Source organism: Vanellus vanellus (assembly GCF_965231255.1).
Source record: "Vanellus vanellus genome assembly, chromosome: 14".
In the NCBI taxonomy this organism is placed as follows: Eukaryota; Metazoa; Chordata; class Aves; order Charadriiformes; family Charadriidae; genus Vanellus; species Vanellus vanellus.
The window spans coordinates 18,054,351-18,080,177 of record NC_138919.1 but is presented as its reverse complement, the minus strand read 5'-3'; the positions used below and the strand labels follow the sequence as shown (position 1 = coordinate 18,080,177).

At 52.3% G+C, this 25,827-nt stretch overlaps 1 protein-coding gene across 1 annotated transcript in view; it reads right to left on the bottom strand.

Moving 5' to 3' along the window:
• Nucleotides 1-24,746, bottom strand: part of ADAP1 (ArfGAP with dual PH domains 1) — a gene marked incomplete at its 5' end in the record, with an annotated part of 62,330 nt that extends 37,584 nt beyond the window's left edge. Inside the window, 4 exons of the mRNA XM_082490822.1 lie at nucleotides 2,877-2,959; nucleotides 11,711-11,802; nucleotides 13,403-13,533; nucleotides 24,662-24,746. Coding sequence (XP_082346948.1) covers nucleotides 2,877-2,959; nucleotides 11,711-11,802; nucleotides 13,403-13,533; nucleotides 24,662-24,746 — 391 coding nt within the window. The remainder of the gene's footprint in view (nucleotides 1-2,876; nucleotides 2,960-11,710; nucleotides 11,803-13,402; nucleotides 13,534-24,661) is intronic.
• Nucleotides 24,747-25,827: the final 1,081 nt, after the last annotated feature.

Sequence of the window (25,827 nt, the reverse complement as noted above, 5' to 3'; positions counted from 1 at the left end):
GGCATCTACAGGCTCCAGACAGTCTCTCCCCAAAGGATTTTCTGAAAGACATTGAATTTCTGACCAGGGTTTCGTCAGGCTGCCTGGAAAAGGATGTTGCTCAAAACGACTCAAAGATAGCATTTTCTTATTTTTTATGCAATTATTGAACAAACATCAGAATGCAAAATTGCCCCTGGGATTGGAAAATGGAATTAAATCTTCCAACAAACATGAGAAAATGGATACCGACGTCTCTATTAGCAACAAAATGTTTCATGCTTAGAAACCAGTAATCTAACACCCCTCCGGGGAATTCAGAACGGTGAGAAAAAATGGTCTAAGACAGCATTAGAAAGAAAACACATACGTTCAAGTGAGACACAAACTGGGTGCGGGGTGGGCAGAAGGGCGTCCTTCTGTCGGTCCCACCTCGGTGCCTTCACGGGCAGTTCAGGAGGTGGAAAGCAGTGGTTCCCAGCCACGCTGAGCCCGGCATAATTGGGCACAGCAGGTCCACCCCACACTGGGTGCATGCTCCAAGCCGCTGGTGTGGCCACTAAGTGTCTCGACCCCTGCAAGCAGTGAGAAGGGCAGAGCCAGGATGCGTGGTGTGGCCGAGCTTCCACAAGCACCAAGCTCCAGCCTGTCTTGGAGGGCTCACAGACGGCGTGGTTCAGACCAGCTCTTGGGCAGCACTGGTTTACACCAGCTGGGCAAACTGGTGGTCCAGCACCACGCACAACACAATGACAAAACACCCCCATTTCACCCGAGAGATACAAGAACTGTCCCAACTAGCACACAGGAACGTCTCTGTCAGAGACATGGTTTAGTGGTGGACTTGGTAATGTTAGGTTAACGGTTGGTCTCAATGATCTTTAGGGTCTTTTCCAACCTAAATGAGTCTATGATTCTGTGATCTCCAGCATGCTGCTTTCCTACCAGACACGGATTCTCCCTGGGCTCCCTTCTCAAGCCACAACCTGGGAAACAACCGACTCCAGCTGTAACAGCCCAAGAGCTGAAAACAGCATCATCAACCAAGTTACGTCACACAGTCCAGAAGAAGGAGCACCGTTTGGCATGGGGTGAAGTACGGACCTGCAACCACACCTGGGGGCAGTTACGGTTCAGCAGAAGGGAAAAGTTGGCACTGGAAGTCTGGTGTGTCCCCAGCGTTGTAACACCAACGCGGTCATCCTAAGGAGGAATCACCCGGGCAAAGCTCCCCTTCGGATTTACTGTCCAGAAGAATCAACAAATGACATCTCGGTTGCACGAGTCATTTGCGCGGCTCCTGTGCTGGATTTTAAGGATGGTACAATTCTCAAAGATGATATACAACCCAAAAGCACTCATACACAACCTACAAGATGCCCACCAGCCTGCATTCCCTTCCCCTCCTCCTCCTGTTCGTTTAGAATGGCTTACCCATTCCCTTCCACTCTGCATTTAATGGCTTTTGAACTTCAGAGAGGGGAGAAAACCCTGTTCCTTCCCCACGCAGTTAAATATTATGCAGCCACATTACTGAAGAACACCTACAAAATACGCTGCTAAAATAAACTCCTGCTTGAACTCTTCCTGTAACATTTTTCCGAGAGCTCAGAACACGCTGCCCTTCTTCCCACACAGCACTGAAGCACCTACTTCACTTTGACCAGGTAAACACTCTTCTTGGAGTCAAAAGGACTAATCATGTGCTTAAAATTATGTATTTGCCTGAAGTACCTAGTTGAATCCAAGCTTTTGTATTTAAAAGTTGCACGGTATAAATCGGAAACATTATTCCTGAATGAACGTTACACACACGTTAGCAGATATATTCCAAAATTATCTAAGAAATGAAACTGTTTATTGTTAATAGAACATGTCCAATTCCAGCATACCGCTTTGAAAATCTAAAATAAAAAGTGCACAATGTACTATGTATGAATATGGATACCCCATGCACGCTATGCGCATTCCTCATGTATACAAAATAGCAGAGCAGAAATGCTCTAACATAGATTGAGAATATATGAGATAAGATTTTAATTGTGGTTTTAATAACAGCAAACTGCTGGAGCTACTTGCTTATTATTAGTCTTGAAAAGCTGCATGAAAATAATATTTTAACCTTTCATCTGTAGCATAGTCTTTGCTAATAAAATTATCCCAGAGTCACCCAAGCACGTAGCTGGTGTCAACCACTTAATATGCAGAATAAATTAAATGCCACTTACTTATAACAAAGAAATGCCACTTACATATAACAAAGACATGCCCAGCTAATTTCAGGCACTTTCATGCCGGTCCTTACGCTGGTGCAGCCACACAAGGAACACGGCCGAGCCCTGCGCCTCCTCTTCAGATCCTGCCCTTCTGCCAGAGAATCACCCCATCCACTGCTCCACTGACCCACCCCTTTGCACGGCCACCGCCACTCTGCCCGTGGCGCTGGGAGCGCTGAAACGAGCTCTGCCACACGCGCTGGGTCTTTGCGAGCGCAAAACCCAGCAAACCACGCTAATAATCCTACTTCATCTTCCCAAAGCAAAAGTCACCTTGAGGAGACGAACACCCCCATCTCCATTTCAACCCACCTTCGCGCCTCCTACCGCCAGAAACGAACTCACTGGGGCTTTATCTGACTTGCTGCCGGCGAACAGCCCATGGGAGTCCACAGAAAGACTCCTGACAACCGATTTATTCCCATCAGGTATGAAAAGCCTCAATATTCCCAGTCAAATACAGGGAATGCCAGGAAGGATCTTTCCCTAAAGACCAGACTTGCTCCTTACACTCAGTGACAAACAAGCAGTAATCAATTATAAAGAACATATAAACAGAGACAAAAAAATGGAAGGTGCTGGACACCCAAAAACTTATCTGCCAAAAGCGTCTGTCACTACCTGCAGAATAAGGCTCCTGCTTCTCGCTGTGAATGAACTCTTTTCGCTCGTATTTGGCTCTGATCCACTGTTCCCGCAGCAGTCTGGAAAAAAACAAAAAATACAGAGAAAAGGAAGCGTCAGCTAAGATACACTATGGAACAATCCAGAATCATTAATTCTTCAATAAAAATACAAGGGTGATTTAAGAGTCTTCCAAAAATTGCATTGCACAGTCTGGAGTCAAGGGTTTCTTCTGTTTACTGCTGGACAGCAATAAATCGTTTCCTCGTACATCCGACTTTATTGGAAACTTATTTAATAAAATTTACAGATTTAGCATAACAGCCCTGTCCCAGCCACCCAATCAGCCTCTGTACAGAATTCCCGCAATATACGAATGATTATGAACTTAATTTCCTCAGACTACAGTCTTCAGTAAATGGGATCAGTAAACAAAAACAAACCCAACCATACAAACTGCATTCAAAAGAAAAATCTTTGCCCTGAAGCTCCCGATACGGAAGCAGAAATTGCGCGTGCCGTGTGTGATCCGCGTACACGATGGTCAAAGCTGCAGAGATGCTGGTCCCCTGTCACGCTTGGACGGCTACTCACAGAAATTGTGATGTGCCAGGTTAAAATCGGACTCGTGACAACGAGGGGAAGCCCAGCCCAGGGACGGGTGACTCGGTGAACACGCAGCTTGCTGCAGCGCCTCACACGCCTCCCAAACTAGGAACAACAGGAATTCAAGTGAGAGGTGACCTCTTCAAAATGGAAGAGGCCTGGGACAGTCAGACGGACCTCCGGGAAGGAACTGGCGTGTGAAAAGTGAAAAAGCCTCAAAAAGCCCAGGAGAACATGGCGGGGTGAGGACGCGAGGGCTGAGCCCTGTGGAACACAGGACCCAACTACCGGAGGGTGGCGAGAACCCACCTGGCAGAGCTCTCCCAAACTCACAGCCGGTACGGCGGAGTCTAAGAAAGAAATCCGTGATGCACGGCAGGAAACACGCCTATTACAAAGCCCTTTACTTCTCATGTTGAAAACGATACCAATGATTTATACCCCAAGACCTTAACTTCCAAAAAGAAAAAAAAAAAAAAAAAAACAAAGATTATAAATACTTTTTTTTTTTGCTATTTTATTTTGGCACGCGTGCTGGAATTAATGAAGTAGTTTAGACCTAGAAAACGCTAGAAATCACTTCAAACCATTTTTAACCGCACTTTGTTCTTAATTGCCCTGGAACCTGAAATAGCCCAAGCAGGCAGAAATCACACGCAGAAATCACACGCAGAAATCACACGCAGAAATCACACGCAGAAATCACACGCAGAAATCACACGCAGAAATCACACGCAGAAATCACACGCAGAAATCACACGCAGAAATAACGGCGTGTGTCACCCCAGCTCCACCACAGACGTTTCGAAGTGGCCTACACCGATGAGAGCAAGAGATGCCCCCGCATTGGGCATGCTCTGTAAAACCCATCACCTTTCAACACACCAACCTCTCCGCCAAGGAAAAGCGTTGATTTTGCCGAATTACCTTTTCTTTTTCTCTGACTGTGCAAATTTAATGCCATCTTTTCAGCAGACGCACTCTGGAAACGCGCAGAGACAAGCCTACTGACGTTGCTTATGAAAAATCACCTGCAGGTACAGCAAACACATTCATCCGATCCGCAAGACACTATTCAACAAGAACTGTGGCTGTAATCGGTTTCCTGGCAGTAAAGGAGGAAATAATTACATAGATTTTTGTCCCACCCATTGTTTCACCTCCTTGGTTGGGCACCAGCCCTCTCCCCCGAGGCTCATGGAGCACCGTAGCTTCCCTGCACCCAAAACTCAACTGCGAGCTTCTGCTGTGACACAAATAATGCACCAATTCTGCCTTTCCCCCGTCCGTTCCTGTTCTCACGACTGATCTTTAGCCGTCACACACACATCTGCAAGTTGAACTCTGAAGATGAGCATCCATCTCCCTCCTGCCGCCCCCCTGTGCTACGCTCTGGTTTGGGTACAGCCCATCTTCAGCTCATCTCAGGAGGTTCACGTGTTTTTTGTAGACGTGTTCAAGGGGGCTCTTCTGCGTGGGGCAGGATGCTCCTTCTGGGTCTGACATGCACAACGCAGCAGCCTGCAAACGCAGAAGACCGATGACCCAAAGGGAGGATTTAACTGCCTGTTTCTATACTTCCGCCGCTCATCAACAAAGCTACCAAAATTTAATCATAAAACCAACACAAATACTTAAATTTATTACCTTCCTTGCATTTTTTCCAAGCCCGGCTGCTGCAGACAACTTGTTATAACCACAGCCAAACTTGGACCTTTTCAACAAGACGATTGGGGATTTATGCAGAAGGAAGAAAATTCCCACCGCCCGGGGCTCCCCCCGGCTGACTGCAGTGGATCGAGCAGGAGCTGCAGCTGTTCCGAGCCTCTGGAAGTCAGCCTTCCCGTACGGATGCTTAAATACACTATAAATTAAGGTTCAGGTGCAGCAGTGGGAAAACACTCTGGCTGCATAACGCAAATACCACACAGACACACTCCGCTGGTCTCACGCCTTCGGGAACGCCGCTCCGCAGTGAGGTATTTCCCGTGACGCCGACGGCAGCGGTGGTTCCATCTCTCCACCGCTTTCGTGGAAGAGAGCGCGCAGCGGGCAGCCGGGAGGCACCCTCGCCCAAAGGGGCATCCTCAGAAGCTGCGAACTGCTCTCCACCACCTCTCCCAGCATTTGGGGCAGACCACGAGTCGCTCCGATGGCAGCTCCCGGGGCAGACAGGACTCTGGCCGCCCCGCTTGCCCGGCTCACAGCACGCACTTTTCTGACAGCTCACATGTTCTCCCCCTTTCCTCATCATCACAAACCCAGGCTCTTTCAGCAATAATTTCCCCAAAACCCAGACCCACCAAGAGCAGCCCACGGTTAAGGACAGCTCAGTGCAAGCCCAGTAGCTGCAGCTTCTGCTCCAGTGGTTATTTATAGAAAGCAGAACAAGTCCAGCAAAAGAAACCGAAACAAAAACCCAAGGAGGGCAGTGAGGAGTCCAGCATCTCCCTTCAACGCAGCAGAGAAGCTGAGCAGAAGCTGACCATGTGCTCGCTCTCACGGACTGGAGGCAATCCTGCCATAAAAAGCTGCTTTTGAGTCTGGCGTTAAACCCTGGTTTCAGTGGCACGGCTGGGATGAATTTAAACAGGAGCGGGAATTTGTCCTGGTATCTATGGGATCCGAGAGCAACTGGAGGGCAGGGACCACCCAGAGGTCCCTCAAGCCATACAGTCTTCTCCACCGTTTTCAGTGGACTTCAGACCTAATCTCCATTTCATTTTAAGTATGCCTCCAGGGGCATTTTAAACATCTGTTGCCGGGTTTTAGTTGAAATGTATTTTTCCTGAGGTGACTCCATATATAAATAACCCAGGGAGGACATCACATGCCGAATGCAGGACCCTCCATCCAAACCCTGCTTTGATTTCGACAGGAGTTCTGTGAACAGAAAGGACTGTCGCAACAGCCTCGTGGTATTTTATTGCATTTCTGGTGATGGGATAATGTAGCAAATACGCTGTTTGCGTTTGTTAGAAAAATACAAATGCATCATTCCTCAACTGCGGAGATGCACAGCTTTCGGGATCAACTCCAAAAGCTTTAACAGCCCACCTAAAGTCTGGCACACTGCTGGTTATAGGGAATGTGTCATTTTTTGGCAATTAGAACAGAAAGGTCTTTGTAATTATCAAGATAAAAACCTGGGAGCGAGGAAAAAAAAAAAAAACAAAAACAAAAACAAAAAAACACAACAAACTAAACCCCAAACTGCACACCAAAAAACAAAACCCTGTGGAAAAAACACATTTCTAGCAGAATAAGAGAAAATTCGTCCCCTGACTGGAACAGGACTGGGCTGCCCTGGGGAGGCGGCAGGTCCAGAGGCCGACAAAGCACCGCCAACACCAAGAGGTCCAAATCCCATTTTAGGTAGTTGTTTGCTCGCCTGGCCACCCACGGGAAAACAGGCGCTCTCCGCCGAAGGGCCAGAAGGAAGGTCGCAGAAGAAGCCAGAGGAGCACTTTTATCTTGGTCCCACACGCTCAGAGCAAAAAAACGCCACGGGAAAAGCTGTTCAGGCAGTTTAATCTCAAACTGTGGCCACGTGGCTTCCCTGCGCTCGGCGGCGGGGTGCCGGCCAGCCGAATTTACAGTCTCCGATTTATTGCTACCCAAGCCCCGCAGCTGGGCCGGCTTTCCGAGGACGCGCTACGGGGCACGCACCACAGACGCTGCACGGCTGCTATGGCTTTGTGGAGACGTACGAGAGACAAGAAGCCCCAGCCAGAGGTGAAAGTGGCCCAAAAGACATCAAACACCGACCGCTACCGCCCTCTGATTGCATCTTTGTGAGCCACCATCGAGTCCAACAGAGACAAAAGAAATGAATGCTATCCAGGAACGCCACTTCCAAACCCCAAATTTGCAGCTTCTGGAACTTGTCAGAGGTTTTTCCAGCAAAAACCAATCTGCTTTCCACAGGCAGCTCTGTGGATGCAGCTATGCCAAGTTTCTGTCAAACAACTGTTTTAATGAAATTTTAAGTCCGGAGTCCAAATTTTCGCTCCGGCTGCAAGGAGAGCCGCTGCAGCGTAGACTAAAAGCCTGTCTAGCTTCACGCTCTGCCCCCGCATCTTTTCCTATCTGGCAAGTCCTCGCTGTGAGGACCTGCTTTTAAACGGCTTTGTGGAGGCACGAGGCAGCCGGGGGGCTTCTCCCAGGCGCTCCGGGCTCGCAGAGCCCCGGGAGCAATGTGCCATCCGCCCCCACCCCAAAGGGCAGCGGCCAGCGGCAAGCGTCTGGAGGGGAGCGAAGGGACAGGGGGTTCGGCTATCAAGGCACAAAAATCTTGCGTTACGGATTTGAAGAAGTTAAAGCTGAATTTGAGTATGCAAATATCATAACACGCTCAATTAAAATGCTAACCGGTTCCTTTTCTGTTTGGCTGTTTTACACGCACGGTCCAGTTCACCACAACGCTATTTTTCAGAATGGTTAAACACAGATTAAAAACATGTAGGAAACAGCCTGTGTCGGTACTGTCTTAACCTTGTAGCAATTTCTTTTGGAAATTAAAGGAATCGATAGGAATTAGCAGGCTTACGAGCTAACGACAAAGAGAAGATGAGCGACAAGCAGAGAAGACCCCGCGGCCGGTCGGGACTGAAGGAGCGGGCAGATCTCCGGCACTCGGCCGACGGCGGAGTGATGCTCAGAGACTCCCCGAGGCCGAGTGCCCGGTTTGAGCCACCGCAGGAGGCTCCACCACTCGGGAACCGATGGGCAGCCACTCCGAGAGGCCACCCTGCGGCTCCTCAAGCTTTACACCCGAGGCACCGGGCACTCCTGAAAGCCATGGATGTAAGATCTGAAGACATTTATTAATAAGTAGAAGCCTGAGCAAAACACTCGATTCACATCAAGCTTTAAAGAAGTTTATCTATAAAGTACCAGCAAAAGAAGGTGACAGAGGAGGAGGAGATCAGGTGAGAATTCCGCATCCTTGGCCATCGTTATGCCTCGCGTGTGGGAGGGGAGGGGGCCCGACTGACCTTCAGACACTACACCGAGGTGGTGGGCTTGGAAGCTCCTCTACCAAATGAGCCAAACTTTAAACAATAAAGTAAGGAAAAAAAAAAATTTCAGGGATTTACAACGCCATTTTATCTCCGCACATTTTAATCGCACCATGATACAATGAGCCACTTCTGCTAATAACTCTTCTTCTTCAGATGACTACACAGATGACTCCTCAAGATGTGAGCCTCATGGGGATACATCCTCTCTCTGACTGATGTCTCATCTCGTTCCAGATAAGACAACCACCCAGTACAACCCACGCCATTTCATCCTGCCCCATTTTTCCTACCGAGGTACTCAAATGTGCTGGCAGTCAGCGTGCTGAAGTGTTCGGCATAAGGAGCAGATGCAGCTCCCACTTATCCAAGCACGGAGAGAGGAGCGGAGCAACGCGCAGCAGCTCATACGCAGTTCCACAGAACGATGCTCTGTGTTCCCAAATCAAGCAAAAAGGCAATAGAAAATGACATTAAGTATTGGGCAGAGACACGGATGTACTTCCAGTGCTGCAAAAGCCCGGTAAGAGCTGGTCTCCATCTTCTTCTATCAGTTTCAGCCAAGCATACGGCTGAACAAGGCCTTTTCCCTTTGTTTTCTGCCCCAGAAAAGGCTGGTTTACAGCTCTCAGTCTACTGCTGTGGTGCACAAAGCTGGGCCGTGACCACTCGTGACCATCCAAAGAGGGGTTTTGTGGTTTAAGTGCCTCACCCAAGGCTCTTTGGGCCAACGCTGCGGTGGTGCAGGGACATCCCTGAGTCTGGGATTCATTTCAGCCTCAGGGACTCCCCGGTGGTAGAGCCGTTGGCAGCTCTGCTCACTGCTCCTGATGCACGGGCCAAGCTGCTGGCAGACAGGAGAGGAGAAGAGAGGAGAGGAGAGAACAGAAGGGTTTTTTTTTTTTTTGGTTGGGTGGTTGGTTTTTTTTGCCTATGCACAGCTGGTAGATTTTCCCTGGGCAATTCCAGAGCACCCCTCCAACTTCTCTAACCTTCGCCAAGCGCCTGACAGAGCCAGGAAGCCACCGTGGGGTTTCTGGAGGACGCAGAAGCCAGATGCAGCAGGCAAACACCACCTCTTCCCCAAGGAGTCAAACACAACATCGTAGGCAAGGAGCAAACGGGACAAGCTGGGGCCGCAGCACTTCTTCCCTTGCTCGGAACGATGCAATTCTTCAAGCAACCGAAGTAGAGAGGGTTTCCTGAAGTAGCGTTATAAAATTAAGAAGCTTCAAACGAACCAACAGCCTGTCCTTATTACGGCTCCCACGAAGCCTGGCCAGCCGCCGCAGCCGGCCAGCGCGGGTTGTCGTGATGAGAAGCACCAAAACCTCTTGCTGCTGCAGAAGGTGGGTCGGCACACAACGGCACGGTGCCAGCGCTGGACGGAGGTGCCGTGGCTGGACGGAGGTGCCATCCATCGCGGCGCTACCCAGGGCTGCGCGCTGGGAACAACTCCCGCTACTGCAGCGACCGGACTGAAGCGAGGCGGGGAGAAAGCTAAATATATACCCCTCTAAAAAGCAGCGCTCCCCTGCTCTTGCTTAGCGTCTATCTGTTGAAAGGCTCAGAGAGCCTCTCACTAGAGGAAGAAAAAGACAACCGGGCACGCCATCCTCAAAACATTCCCAACACACACAACGTACCCACAGCTGCTCACTCCGCAGCGGCACCGGGAGGAGATCTGTCACTGCAAGAGGTCACATCTACCCCCAACGCTCCCTGCTGCTACTGCGGACGCCCAGCAGCGCCGGTCCGGAGAACGCCTACATGAGCGGAGCTCCAGGCGCAGCTCAGAAATCGGGGCATCCAGCCTGAAAATGTCCCAGTGCAAAATAGGCAACCCTCAAACTATTTCTGTAATTGTAGGAACCGTGGAAGCTGCGGCCAGAAGCCATCTTAGATCAAACCCAAGAACTGGGAACATGGCATAAATTTTTTTTTTTTTTTTTTTTTCTCCATTTTCAGGCCAGGCAGCTTCGCTCACACCTGGGCCTTCCCAGATTTAGCATCTGAGCATCGTCGAATGGTGGGTAATGGATGTATCGCCGAGAGACTCCACAGGCACGACAGGTGCTCTCTTGTCTTTCTACAAAAGGCTTTTTGCATGATGTGGGAAGGCAATAACTCTTCCTAATAGCTATTACAAGGAGATTAAAAATATAGATAAAGTCACCACAAGGTCAAGCATAGGTCCTCGCACCACCTTCAGCATTATTTTAGGTCTGGGGAACACAGCAGAGCCTTCCTACTCCAAGGTGGGTATCTCACGCAGGGAGCGCTACGAACGCTCCCAGTACTTCTGGTCTGGGCACCTCCTAACGATGCCCGAATACACCATCCGGCTGCTCAGAGCCTCACACGCTGTTTTCACACCACTGCCATGTTGCCAAACCACATCTCTGTCTTCAACCAGTGACACCCAGTTAAAGTAGCAATACTGGGAGGGATCTCGGGCACCGGCACTCACCAGTTTGCTAATACTAAAACAGCGGCTCTGGAAATTGCGCCCTCCAGACCCTCTGTGAAGACTGGTTTTACAAAGATACAACCTCCCCGGGGTACTCTGCAGGACCGGACCCTAAAAACCAGTTTCAGTTCACCTTCTTGCTCCCTGGGTGGCACAGCACGCTCTGCTCGCTCGGCCCTCTTGGTCCACAAAGTCCACCCCAGCTTACCAGGGAGGTTTCCTCTGCGCCGCGTGGGAGACGATACCTTTTCAGTATCTTCACAGAAGAGATTATTCGTGACTTATGCAAAAAAAAAAAAAAAAAAAAAGAAAATCCAGCGCCCTGGCACTAAGCGCCAGCGTTTTTGCATTATCAGTAACCCATCAGTAACCCAGCACCGCACACGGCAGGTAAGCAAAGTAGGTTTTGATGCAGAAAGGCAGAGGAAATCGATGGGCAGCAATTGGCCTTTCTGTAGCTTTAGAAACATGGAGGAGTCTGGGGAACAGACAAACTATTGACTTCCCTGCATCGTCTCAACTGTACTTATTAAATAAGATCCCACACGTAGTATAAACTCTACCATATGCGTGCAGAAGAACAAAGGCTTTCAGGGCCTTTTATAAATGAAACCTCCTTTGTGGCTAAAAAAAAAAAAAAAAAAAAAAAAGTATCACGCTAAAACGAAAATATTACAGAAGCTGCAGCTGCACAAACAAATAAATGGTGTTTACCAGCAAAGGTATTTACTTACTGACAGTCAAGAAACGTTGGCTTGTAATAAAACGGTGGCATTTTAGATTCATATTTTGCTTTTGCTACATTGTTTCCATTCGAGGCCATAAACTGTAAAAAGAGAAAAACCAGAAAGAATTAAAAAATGTTAACGGTATTTTCCCCTCGTCCTCTTCTGCTTCTTCAGAGTAATAAAATTATTGGGACGGGGCCTCTGTTCCCTTGCTGAGAGGCTTCCCCGGGGCCGCGCACAGAAGGGACGCTGTAAAGGCTGTGCCTGCAAACCAGGGCTCAGAAATCAGTATCGATTACCATTGCCAGGGCTCCCACAGCTTAATATGACGCTGGGGACAGGTCCATGTCCCGCTCGCACGTGCGCGATCCCCACTGGTCCCCACGGCAGCAGAGGGCAGCACGCGGTGGCGTTCCCCACTCACGGGCGCGGGAAGGAGATGGCTCCCAGGGAACCCAGCGGGGAAATCAGGCAAGCAGAGGGCAAAACCTGACGCGAACTTTAAGTCTCCGTGCGTTACGGCTCCAGCAAGGTAATGCTCTCCGACAATGTGCCCTTCGCTTTGGATCACATCGCTGGCTCCGAAAGGACAATTTTATTTTGGCAAAGCCGTGCCCGCAACCTCAGAAAGGAGCTCGAAGTATTAAAAAATAAATAAGCAAACAAACAAATTCTATCTGCCCTGACAGCCCTCCTTTCCTTCAGATCTCCCATAAAAATGGCTACTTGAGAGCACTGCAAACGAAACCACGTATTTCCCTATTCGTAAATTTTATTTGATGAAAATCACTTTAAGTGTACGAACCCCATCCTCCTCCAGGCAGCCACGCTAAAGCTGGTTTCCCTTGTATCAAACGCCAGGCACATCAGCGTAACAAGCAGCCAAGCTTTTTCTCCCCCCCTCCCACCAAGGTTTTGTTGTTTTGCTTTGTTGTTTTTTTTTTTCTCATTATTTTCACGGGTTTGAGCGCCTCAAGTTTACATATTCAAGCCACTCTCAAAAAAAACAAACGAACAAACAAAAAAAAAAATAAACAGGGAAGGGAAAACCCATGCGACACAAAGGCCTATTTTCCTCATCAAACACATGACTCCCCGAGCTGTGGCTTTCAGAAAAACCCCAAATCTACAACATCCAAGATAAAGATGAATGACTGGGCGGGTTCCTCGTGCCTTGAAAGACACCAGGAGTCAGAGCAGACAGGTTTCCCGGGTGGGCTTGCCTTTAGCCACAGCACCCAAAGCCGGGCAGGTGTGTGGCATAAACACACGGAATTTATACTGTGAGGGTTCAGTTCTTCAAGACGGGCGTTTACGAGACTTCAACGCTACGGGGAGCGAAGCCAGGAACGGCTGAGCTGGGCAGGGGCGGCAGACTGGAGTCCAGCCTACCGTCTAGGCTAGAGGTAATGTGAGAAACAGAAGGCAACTCATTTAAAATGAGTAATTTCTACGTACTCTATTTAATTGATATTTTTATAGGTGTGGGGGAAACCCTCACAACGCCTTCATGAAATGGCTACTCCATTTTTCCCCATCAGCATCGTGGGCCTCATTCCCACACTCAGGAATTGTCTAGACACGCTTTCTGAAATCACGTTTGCTGCGGCACCTTTAGAGACGACTCCGGTTTACAGCTTTGCAGGTAAAATGCCACGACCCAAACCCGCTGGTACTTCAAGTCCCAGACGCACGTACCTCCACTTGAGCATCGTCCCAGTCATCCAGACGGACCGACTTCACTTTGCTGACTTGGGGAATATTGCGATGGATTCCTGAACAATTCAAGCAGATGAAGATCCCTAGGCTGTGCGATGCCCAGTCCGGGTCTGAAAACAAGAGAGAGAGAGAATTGCAGTCGAGTGGTCTGTCGGGTGCAGGCAGGAGAGATGGGGCAGGACAGGGGAGTCGAGTTCCCTCATTTTAAAGGCATCAAATAAACACACAAGCAAAATACAGAGATGTCTTCATTTATTTTGATAGTTATACCAATTACACTAACAATTAACATATTTGCAATCTCAAGCGCAGCAGTTATTCACAAAAACCCAATATCATAGAATGACAGAATGGTTTGGGTTGGAAGGGCCCTTGAAGATCATCCAGTTCCACCCCCTCCCTGGGCAGGGACACCTCCCACCAGCCCAGACCGAGACCTCCAAAACTCACTCCACGCTCCCTCAGAGAGAAGCGGTGAATGTCCATCTTTCATCAGCAACTCCCACCCAAGCCCTGGGTGGAACAGAAATTCCACAATTAAAACAAACAGCTCAGGGGAAACCGTTATGCTGCTCCCTTGCTTTTTTTGTTGTTTTGGGGTTGTGGGGTTTTTTGGTGTTTTTTTTTGTTTGTTTGTTTGGGGTTTTTTTTTTTTTTTTTTTTTTTTTTTTAATACAATGGGCGCACTCCAGAGAGCCTTTCCCCCTCGGCCACGGCCGCCCAGCAGCACGGCGCTCCGTGCCAGGCGGTTTCCAGCCTTTGCCTTAATGGAAAAACGCTGCCAGTGGCAGCTCTGTACTTTCTCTGAGCAAAACCACGCGCTGTTTACAGCCCCGAGCTGACGTCTCACACAAAGCACTTTCAACACAACTCCTTCGCCGCCCGATTCCTCCTCGGGAGAGGCACTGCCCGAAGCGCGGGGGGCCGGAGGAGGGCAGGGGCCGGGGGCAGGACACATCCACCAGCATCCCTGCCGCTGCCTCCCTAATAAAGCCGATACGGGGGATCTTTCTTTGAACTCTGACGAGCAAATGTCAGCGCCCGCCATTCCAGCTGCGCCCCGGCAGAAAGAGCTCCCTTGCAAGCCACCCAGTCGGCCGCCGCATCCTCCTCCGCCTCCTCCCGACGGAGGCCCTCTCCTCGCCCCGTCCTCCCCCAAACCCGCAGGGGTGGGAGCCCCGTGGCCGCCCCATCGCGTCGGGCTGCTGAGGGGCGAGGGCAGCTCTTCCCCTCTCACAAACCCTCCTAATTTGTTTATTCCCCCGCAGTAATTACGCTAAATGCTCGCTCCTCACAGCGCGGCAATTATTTATAAAAAGCAAGGGAACGTGCTTTCTGCTGCTTATACATATTTAGCGGCCTGGCTATGCGGGGGCAGCAGGAGCGGGATGGCCTGGGGCAACACGTGGGGTATCGGGGTCTGGTACCGGCCCGGCCTGCGGGGACGGCCACCGTCCTCCCCCAGCAGAAGATGATCTCGGGTCCCCAGAGGTGGTCGTGTCCATATCTAAACCCACGAGCGACCTGAGCAGCCTCACCGCAGGTGGCCGGGTGAGCCCCACCAGGAGAGGGGAGCAAAGTCCCAAGCTGGTGCAGGTCTCACCACCAGCAGCTCCCTCGGCACGGGGCTGGGACCAGCAGCCTGAAAAAAAGGTGGGTTTTTCCTGTTCCCCATGGCCTCCCGTCCTCATGCGAGACCCCGACCGCCACAGCTCAGGCCTGGCAAATATAAAACCAGTTAAGTCGATCTAAGTGCACCGCAGCAGCAACCCAGTGCTGCCCACATCCAGCCACGCCAGCGAGGACACGGGGTGCTCTGCCCCGAGCCCCGCGCCGCCCGCCACGACCGGGTGACTCGGCTTCACACCACACCCCAGGTCAGGCACCCCCCCGACTCCCACCGCAAAGATCGCCACCAGTTATTGGGTTATAGCTTGGCAACAAGAATCGCGAGTTTTGCACGCTCATGCGCGTTTCTGTGCTTTAACTCCTCCTGTCGTCCTCTCCCATCTCCAAACATGCGGCTGTACTCGAAGCCTGGGACCTGCCGAACTTCCTACCACGAAAATAGCCCAACAGCCACGTGGTAGCCCAGGGCCATGGGACCAAATAACATGAGTCAGGCAAGGTGAAAGCATCAGGGTCTCTTGTTGAAAAACCCATCTCTGACATCCACACAGAGGATCAGGCACAAGGAAGGGCAAGAGGGTCCGGAGGACGCGGTGCCCACAGAGCAGCGGTGAAGGGAAGAGGAAGCCACAGCAGCAAATTTTGGAGCTAACGTGGCCACCGGCTCCCTGTGCTCAGCGCGGCCGCTCCACGATAACTGTGCTTCAAACCTTCCTGGAGTAATGCGATGTGACCAAAGCCGTGCCCGACTCATCGAAATGGGTATCAAAGCATGCATGGGCCTCCACAGGTATTATCGGGAGCCCCAACACTCGCTTTATGTTAACAGATTTATCTTCGGCACGCAGGTGGATTCCTTCATACTCTGCAACTTCCTAGACTCAGGTGTCCAAAGTCCTCTCGAAGAAGTAACTCCTCCACTGCCTGCGCTGCTGTGTGCAACAGGACCAGGAGACATCACACCCTCCTCCAGCCAGGGATGAGGACACATTCGGGTGCAGGAATATCCTGCACGAAGATCCTCGGGCTCTGACGAAGGAGACTCCAGTGCCAGTGGACACTGAGCCAACTCGTACCCAAGCTGTCTCTTCCTGACATGGGTAAACAGCACCTCAAGCAATGGGCTTCAATCACAACTGGGGCTTTAAAGCATTCTCCTCACACCAGCAGTGTTTTCTTTAGACCAGGCTCTTAAACATGCTTCCCCCCTGCTCCCTGCCATGTCAAGCCATGTCTAATGAAGAGAGCAAATCCTGGGCTACAGGCAGGAGCATAAGTACATGGTTTCCAGAGGACGATAGTACTTCAGAGGAGCAGACGGAGACAACAGGGTCAGTGGTGACCCAACCCTTGGAAGGGATGCTCTCGGCTTGTTCCGTAACACCGCACCCGCTAGCTGTCTCCTCCGGGTCACCTTCCTCACAGGGTTTCTTCTCTTGCCTACACCCCGGCTCCATGTCCATCCAGCACCAACAGTGTCCCACACCGCAAACATCAAGGAGCATCGTGACAGAGCTTCACTCCACTCACCAGAACCGACTCCAGCAGTTCCCATTGCTGATGGATATTAATAGCAACTTCCTCTTCATTGCTCTTCTGGTTTCAAAAATACATCTCTCTTAAATCCAAAATCATGCGGCAAAGGGGGATGCAAAAGTTGTAGAACCTCGGCTGGTTGCATGCTTCTTTCTTGTGACACCCACAGCCCACAACTACACAAATTTGGCACTGTTTTTAGCACCAAGGGAACACCGGGCAGGAGGAGAGTTCAACAGGCCCCAGGAGTTGAGCTAGCCCCATCCAAAAAAATCACTAAGTAGTGACTTCCCCCAGAACCAAGTCATCTACCAGGGGAATTCGTTCCAAAACGTCAGTTACAATAATTTAATAGAGATTTCTGGTGGCTCTTGCTCTCCTGGCTGAAGACACCTGACTGAGAAAGAAAGCCAGCCCAGGCCTTTCCTGGGCTTCAGTGGAAATCCAAAAGCAATTTCTAAGCATGGTCTGAACAAGCCAGAGGGTTACAGACCCACGCGAGCCCCCGGGCTGGTGCCTCCCTGTGACCCCCCAGTGCCACCGCTCTGCCCACGGACAGGGAGGAGGAGGGTGGAGGATTCCCTGACTCCATCTCCTGGAGGGCTCTGCCAACGCCGCTTCCCCTTCTCACCCCCTCCCTGCACTTGTGACACCATTTTCGAAGAAACCTGTCTGTAAGACCTCTACGCCCACACATCTCCTGCGGGAACTGGTGACAGATCCGCAGGCAGACGGCTGCTGGCCGGGGTGAGCACCCACTTCTGCAGGGATGCTTTTCCAAAGCCCTTTGTGAGGCTTGGGGCCGTTGGTGGCTGTGGAGCTCCCCGAGCACCTCACAGGCCCTCTCTCTCCATTTCTGCTCTCCAGCACGAAGGACGCCAAAGCCTCAGCTCAGGAACACGGCAGATAACACCAGCAATCCCCGACCTCGGCGTAGTCACAGACTCCAACCCTTCAAATGACTGCGCCACTGCTTTGAGATAAGGCAACACCTTATCAAGCATGCGAATAAATTCACATAAGCATCTTCACACGAGACAAGTGAGTTTTGGGGCAGCACCGTTCAGTGAACCCGTGGCCCCAGGCCGCACGGCCGGCAAGCCAAGGTCTCCGCAGCCAGCTGAAGTCCACCTTGCTGCGAGCCACTCCAACAGCTGGAACATGTTCTCCATGCTGGACGTTGCTGGGGAGCTCAGTAATTTTATTTAAGCCATTCTATCTGGGCAGGGCCTAAAAAAATTGCACCGAAATGTCAATATATCATAATCTGGACTTTTTTTGGGCACTGCCCAAAAAAGATGATTTTTTTCTAAGCCTCCAGAGTTCCAAGCAAACAGCAGCGAAGACTAATAAAAACTCTCTGGCATACCTAAGTTCCACACAAATGACTTTATTCCATTATGTCAAGCCAAAAGGAATAAAGACTAACTAGGAGCAAGGGGAATATTAAACCAAGTACACCTTTGTAAGCACAGAAAGTCTCTTATCCTTCAGCATCACTGCTCCAGAACAACTGATGGCAGCTCTAGGCGGCTTTCACTGACCAATGTGGTAGAGATTTCTGGTCACTTATAAACAGATTATAATCAATTTCAAAATAAAAACCTGATAAAACTTCATTTAAAAAAAAATTAGAAATAAACAAAGCTAAACTAAACTCAGGAGGACATTGGGGTGGTATTTTCCCCATCTTGCCCATCTGAAAGGGAAGGCATAGCCAGAAATTAGAGAAGCATCCGAAGCAAAACTAAAACACTTGGGGAACACAGCTAAATTCTGAAATTACCTTCCCCACCCGGCCCCTTCTGCCACCACAAGCCCCAGGAAAACCCAGCGCAGAGAACACTGAACTTGCAGCTTGAACCCAAAGTTCACGTAACAACAGCCCACGGAGAGAAAAACAAAGGCTGGACCCAGAAAAATAACAAACAAGAGAAACAAACATAGGACAATTTATAAAACCCAAGATTGGAGGTGGGATGGCAGTGGATTTTTTTAAAATAAATAAATAATCAATATTTCCTGAATCCAGAATATAAACATAGGCTTCCAGTTCGAAAAGCCCTAACTGGCATCAACCCAAGTAAAAATCACACGAGGCAGCAGGCTCAAAGAACTCAAGAGTCCCAAAACTTACTCAGATGCCCCCACTCCACCTTTTGCCTTAACCCCCAGTTATCACTATATATAGCACAGTATATTGCTGACCAAGCCAAATACCTGCCAGAACGTGGCCAATGCACAGCAATACCCCGTTAACGCAACCTCCACACACATGGCCTGACCCTTAATTAGCCGCCTGGCTCCATCCCCGCTGGGTGGGAGCCGCTGTTTTGTTGGGGATGGAGATTCAACAGATTTTTCTGATCTCCTTCCCCTGTTTGAGGTGATAAAGACTAATTAGAGGGGAGAGGAGGACCTCGCCAGGTAGGCAAACCCTTTTTTAGCCCGCACTAGAAAGGGAACTCATGTCCTCAGATACAATCAGAGGGATTTTCGTGCAATCCACGCGAGCAAAAAGCCTTTTCCGCCGGCTGCTCAGCTGCCGCTGGCTTCCTCGACGCCCCAGCCAGGAGAACCTCCTGTTCAGCGCCGAAGTTCTGTTGCTATTTACTTTGAGGGAAGATTAGGAGGTTAATAAACAGACCCTGGTCATGCGTGTTTAAAAATAACAATAAAAGACGTTTAAAACTGAAGCCAAACAGCCTCCCACTGACACTCCTCTCGAAGTAGGAAAATTTTTCAGTGAAGGCACTAAACTTGCCAACGTCTTCTAATGCAGCTGGCGGGTCTCGGCAGCCCCTCTGCTCGCCGTCTGCGGCCCACGGCTCTGCTGCCACCCAGGCATCAGGACCGGACCCAAAACACCCTCACATTAAACCTCCTTTGTTTCAAAAAGTCCTTTTCCCTGCAGAAAGTGGCATCGAGCTAAACGCAATCACTGGGGGATTTTTTTATTTTTTTTTTTTCCTTCTTACCCCCCCCAATCTGCCTACACCCAGGGAGAAGGGCTGGCAAATTCCGGGGGGGGTGGGGTGGGGGGGGAATATCACTATTTAAGTGAGAGGACAATGGAGGTGCGGGAACAAGTTTCCACTTTTAGGTTGAAAATGAAAAGCCCGTTTCACGCCATCGGGGCGGCGAAGCTCTGGAACAGCTTTGCAGTGGGAGGGAGTGGGGTAAGAGAGAGAAGCGGCTGCGAGGCAGAGCCCCGCGCTCGGCGGAGGGGACGGGGAGATGTCACCGGGGATGGCAGCGCCAGGCAGGACCCGGTCACTCTGCCAGTTGTCTTCCCGAGCTGTGTTTTTGGGACCGGAGGTCGGATAGGGGAAGGAGAGGGCGGAGATCAAATCCTTTCAGTGCCCCCCCTTACTCCTGAGCAAAGCAAGCACTCCCCGTGCCTCCCCCTCCTCGCCACGCTCCCTCGGTGACACCAAGGGGATGGAAAAGCCTCACCTGCTTGAGAAACGAGAAGATGCTGCGCCTGCGGGAAAGGTGTTCCCAACCACCTCGGCCGCACACCACCCACCCGCCGGCTTTTACATATTCTGTTAACACCGAAACAGCAAACGCGCTCGGCGTTGCCGCACAGAGCTCTGCCACCAGGCTCCCCTCCACCGCGCGCCCTCTGCTCCTCCTCCAGCCCCCATCCCCTCCCAGCCTCGGGCACAGAGGCCGGCGTTACCCAGGGTCCCTCTCCCTGGAATCCATCCCAAATAAGAAAGATGAAAACGATACGGCAGGGGGGGTTGGAACGACATGATCTTCAGGGTCCCTTCCAACCTAAACCATTCTATGATTCTGTGACAAGGACAAGCCACGTAAACTGCCGCTGGCGGGCGTAAACTGCAGGATCGCTTTGACGGGATTTCCACTACTGTCTTCAGAGCCCGGCTGTCCTCCTGCAATATAAAATGATTCTCCCTCCGTGCAAACGCAAGGCTCACTCATAGAAAAATGGAGCGGAGGGAGAAATACTCAGGGTCTTGTTATGCCCCGAGATAACCATGAGATAACCATCCCTCTCATGACGGGAGGAAAGATTGCCCGAGACAAAGAATCATTTAGGAGGGAAAAAAAAAAAAAAAAAAAAAAGGGCTGAACTGCCCCATCAGTCTTGAAGAAAAAAAGATTATTCTAATACATTGAGAGCCATTACACACCGGCAATTCAGCGAGATTGCTCAGTTTGCACTTAAGGCTGCATTTGTCAGTCTGGCTTTGCTGTGAAACACATCTGTGAACCCACCGAAACAAACACACTGCAAACCAACATCTGGGACCCCGACTCCAACACACAAGCGTCTAACGACAGGGGACCCGGCGCCCCGGATAACGACTTTATTACAGTGGCGCCTACCCCGCAACGCGGCCTCAAAGATGCAGCGAATGCAATTTCATTATTCATTACAGACGGATGACATCTTTGCAACTGAAACATTTTTTACTCACAACAACCTTTCATTGAAAATTAAGGTTTTGTAAAGATATAATTAATAAAAACCCGAGTAGAAGCTTTAAAAAAAAAAACAAAAACCACAAAAATAAAACCTACAAGTGAAAAATGTAACCTCTCAGGTTTTTTTCCCCTCTGATTTTCAGTTTCTACTTTAGCATCCTTTCTGCATTCCCAGCCGGCGTGGCCGGGACCACCGCAAGCCTGTTCTCCCTACCCGAGCCATGCCCTCACAACCTGGGAGGGTTTTTTGGAAGCTCAACTTTTGCACGAGAGATTTTTTCTGCCAGGCACACGCGCTGGTCTTGGGAAGACACAGATCTGACCTTCCTGAGCATCACATTCCACGCCACGTTCCAGCCTGCTGCAGGTGCCCCAACCAGGGGCACACACGCCTTGAACGCAGCAGCATTGCCTGTAGGACTCGGCCCCTTAAATAATCCTCAGTGGCGATGAAGTGGGGAGTTCAGCAGGTCTCGCCTGGATCTCCCCAAGGAGACGCGGTATGTTCCTCACGCAGCCCGGGAGGAGAAGCAGTGCCTCCCCTGGTGCTCCCTGTCCCCGCTGGGGTTTGGGTTTTGGCACGGTCACAGCTTAGCCCCAGCCGTGCCGAGCTGCTGCGAGCTCTTCTGCATCGGGACCTAGGATGTTGTTACACGGGCACGTAAGACCTGGGACAAGCCCTTACTCCAGGGCTACTATGGCTACTGAGCCCCACCCAAATGCCAAAACAGCCACAAACCAAAACAACCTTTTTTCACAGCAGGAAAAAAGAACAACAAAACAACTCAAACTTTCCCTGACTGGCTGATTTCTGAAACAATTATTTCCAAGAGCAAAAGAAAACCCAGCTGGCTTCCAAATACACAAATTAAAGTGCCTGACAGAGGATTTTCTCCCCCGTTACATTTCTGACCCATCCTACTCTTTGTTATCAGTACCCCTGAGCTGAACGGCTCCCTCTTATCACGGATCCCACATTAACCGGGGATTGCAGGGAAAGGAACGCACCCACCAGAGAAGCAGTAATAATAAATCGGGGATCCTGACCTTTTGCTTCCCCTGCGCTGTACCAGCTCAGCAGTACGACACCGCGCACACGTGGGAAAGCACAAGCACACCCCGCTTTCCTCATCTCCTGTTCATTCCCTGCCCTCCCTCTTCTTTCATTCGCACTTTATTATCTCTGCGTCGGGACTTTGCCTGCGTCCAGCTCTCCGCCCAGTCCCAGCAGTCACCTTTATCTCTCTGTGCATCCCACTTCCCACACCTGCGCCCCGTTCCGGAGGCTCTCTGGATGCCCATCCCACGTTATCTCGTACCCAGCAAGACCCGGCCTGCCACACCTGCGCCGGGTGAATAGCAGAATTCAGCCTCGATATTTTATATATTACCTACAGGCACAAGTTACATATCTTAACTTCTGTGAAGTAGCCCAGAGCATCTCAAGCTTATTGTCACTCCCAGGCAGATGAGCGCATTACAGCACCACGAGTAGCTCTCGTTGGCCGAAGAAACAGAAGCAAAGTGATTGGCAGTTGCCACTAAAGAAATTGGGTTGATGAACAGAGACCCAGTCCCAGGGAAGTGATGCCGCGGCAGTTCAGAAGAGAGGCTGAATGGTATTAATATAGCACATCTCGTGTTACAAAAGACACTGGCCCAAATTCTCCTCTCCAAGTTTCAGATTCACTAAGACATCTCTGCATGCAAATGTCACCAAAAGCAAAATATGGTTTTGTTGTTTTACGAGCCCATTTGCAGCCTTCGACAACAACCCTCTTTCCCTGACATGAGCTATTTTACTGACCTACAGCTTCATCTCCATCCTGCTGATGCTGAGAAACTTCCCGTTTTGCAGAGGGGCGTTATATTGCGCACAAGGCAAGGGAGAATCACCCCATTGATCTGAGTGGCTCAGGCTTGTAAAGTCCCCTCCGGGAAGGAATAAATTAGACAGGCACCTATTCGGTGAGCCCAAGCTGCGCTCGGCAAGATGCTCCAAGGTGGACTGGCACCGCTCAACAGCAACAGCAGCCAGCAGAGGGGTGGGAGCAGAGCAGCGCAGCGCTGCAAAGCAGTTCACACTATGCAGAAAGTTCTTTGTCTTTTCCAGCCGGGTACTGGGGGACACAACGCATCTGAAAGTGAACTGCGGTGTCCTGAGATGTAGATTAGGGGCATAAAACCCTCGGAAATGGTACCAGCTGGTTGGTGGTACCCAATAGAGCTTGAAATCCTGAATAAAACAATAGCAGGAAAAATAAGGCTCATCTGAAGTGTGGGTTGGTTTGGTGGTTGGGTTTTTTTTAACCTGGAGAATGAAGCTGAAAAGGACATCCTTTCTCTACATCTCTTCAGAGCTATCCTGCTCAAGCTAATATAAATGTAGATGTTTTTATATGTTGATTAAAAAAAAAAGTTACTTGCTATGCAATTTTCTGAGATCCTTCTCACAGGCAGGTCCCACCGCACCACACAGACCCTGCAAAGGCTTTCCCACACTCACACCCCGACCCCGACAATCCACCATCCAAAGGGCGAGGAAGATGCCCCTAAGCTCAGATCTTCTCCCCTCCGCACACAAAGAGGACGAGGGACATTTTGGCCCCGACCGCTGTCCGGCAGCGGGCAAGGCAGGCACCCACCGAGGGCCGGCCGGGCAGGATGCCCACAGCAATGCCCCCGCTGCCCCCCTTCTGTTTGCTCAGCCATAGGGCAGGAGCAGAGACAAAAGCCAGCCTCTTGGCGAGGGGACGGGGGGGGGGGACAAGCCGCCTCCAGCAGCATAGGGCACCCCCGGGCAGAGCCCCCCGCCCGCTGCCGGGGCTGCAGTGCAGACGGCGGGGACCTGCCGGGGATGACATCAGCGCTGCCACGGCCGGGCGAGGAGCCGGCCCGGGCGGGGAGGGGGAGACTTCGGCTGGGGCTGGTCCGCGGGTACCGCCACAGCGCATCCCCATCCCTCCACACAGCCCCGCACCATCCCCATCCCTCCATCCTGCCCCGCACCATCCCCATCCCCATCCCCATCCCCATCCCCATCCCCATCCCCATCCCCATCCCCATCCCCATCCCTCCACACAGTCCCGCACCATCCCTATCCCTATCCCTATCCCTATCCCTATCCCTATCCCTATCCCTATCCCTATCCCTATCCCTATCCCTATCCCTATTCCCATCCCCATCCCCATCCTTCCATCCAGCCCTGCACCATCCCCATCCCCATCCCTCCATCCTGCCCCGCAGCATCCCTATCCCTATCCCTATCCCTATCCCTATCCCTATCCCTATCCCTATCCCTATCCCTATCCCTATCCCTATCCCTATCTCCTGCTCCTCAGCACCCCTATCCCCATCCCTATCCCTATCACTATCCCTATCCCCATCCCCACCCCTCCACCCACCCCGGCTGCATCCCCCCCCCCCCCCCGGGCGGTTTGGCGGGGGCAAGATGGGGCACCCCCTCAGCGGGTCGCAACCCCCGCCGTGCCCTGCGAGGACAGACCCCCTCACCCCCGACCCCCCGCCGTGCGGTGCGGTGCGGTGCGGTGCGGTGCGGTGCGGTGCGGTGCGGTGCGGCCGCCCCCCGCGCCCCCCGCCGGGCCCTGCCCTTACCCGGGGCGGCGCAGTCGGCGCACGCCGCGTTGCCGGGCCGCTGGAGCAGCTCCGCCAGCGCCTTCCTGCTCCTCTCCTTCGCCATGGGGACGGCGGGGCGGCGCGGAGCGGTGCGGTGCGGGGCGGTGCGGAGCGGTGCGGGGCGGTGCGGGGCTCCGCCGCCGTTACAGCCGGTTCATGGCGCGGGGCGGGGGGCGCTGGCGAGGCGGGCGGCGCGCCCGGGCTGCTCCATGCGGCCCCGCTCGCCCCTCGCAAGGTGACCGCCTCGGCGGAGCCGGGACACCGCCGGGAGGGGACGCAGCGGGGCGGCTTCTGCCCTGGACGCCTCCCTCGCCCCGCCGGAGCCGGAGCCGGAGCCGCCCGCCCCGGGCACGGCGCCGGTTCCGCCTTCCGCCGGGCCCGGGGGGCTGAGGGCTCCCTGCGCCGCTCGCCCGCGACCTCCAGCGGCCGCTCCTCGCCGGGGAGCGCCGGCCCCGTCGGGGGGGGGGGGGTCCCCCACCATCGCGGCATCCCGTCCCCCAAGGTGGTCCCCGTCCCCCGCCCGGCGGTCCCCGTCCCCCTCGGGGGTCCCCGTCCCCTCCAGTGCTCCCCGTCCCTCCCGGCGGTCCCCATTCTCCCCCGGCGGTCCCCGTCCCCTCCAGTGCTCCCCGTCCCTCCCGGCGGTGCCCATTCCCCCCCAGCGGTCCCCGTCCCCCTCCAGGCGGTGCCCATCCTCCCACAGTGGTCCCGGTTCCCCCCGGGGGTCCCCACCCCCAGGGTGCTCCCCATCGCCCAGCGGTCCCTTCCCCGGTTCAATGTGGGGTGCGGGGGACGCTGCGGGCCACGGGGTGGGGGCTGGCGTGGCAGCGGGGAGGGTGGGGGTCGGGGGGGTTCACCTCGGCGAGGCTGCGGCTCGCAGCACCCCAGCCCTCGCGGGGTAGGACCTCACCGCTCGGACGCCCCAGTGGGTTCACAAACAGTGCTTTTGGGGCACCTCTTTCACATTAGCATCTTTTGGGGTACTCATAAACATTTAACTGGTACCCACCCGTGCGCCGAAATGCCCCCCCGGCTTCACCACTGCCCTTCCACGCACACATCACCACTGCCGTCCATGCCTGCACCTCGGCAGGACGGGACTCCAAGCATCGTCCCGCACTTTTCACCATCCTCCGTGATGTCGAGGG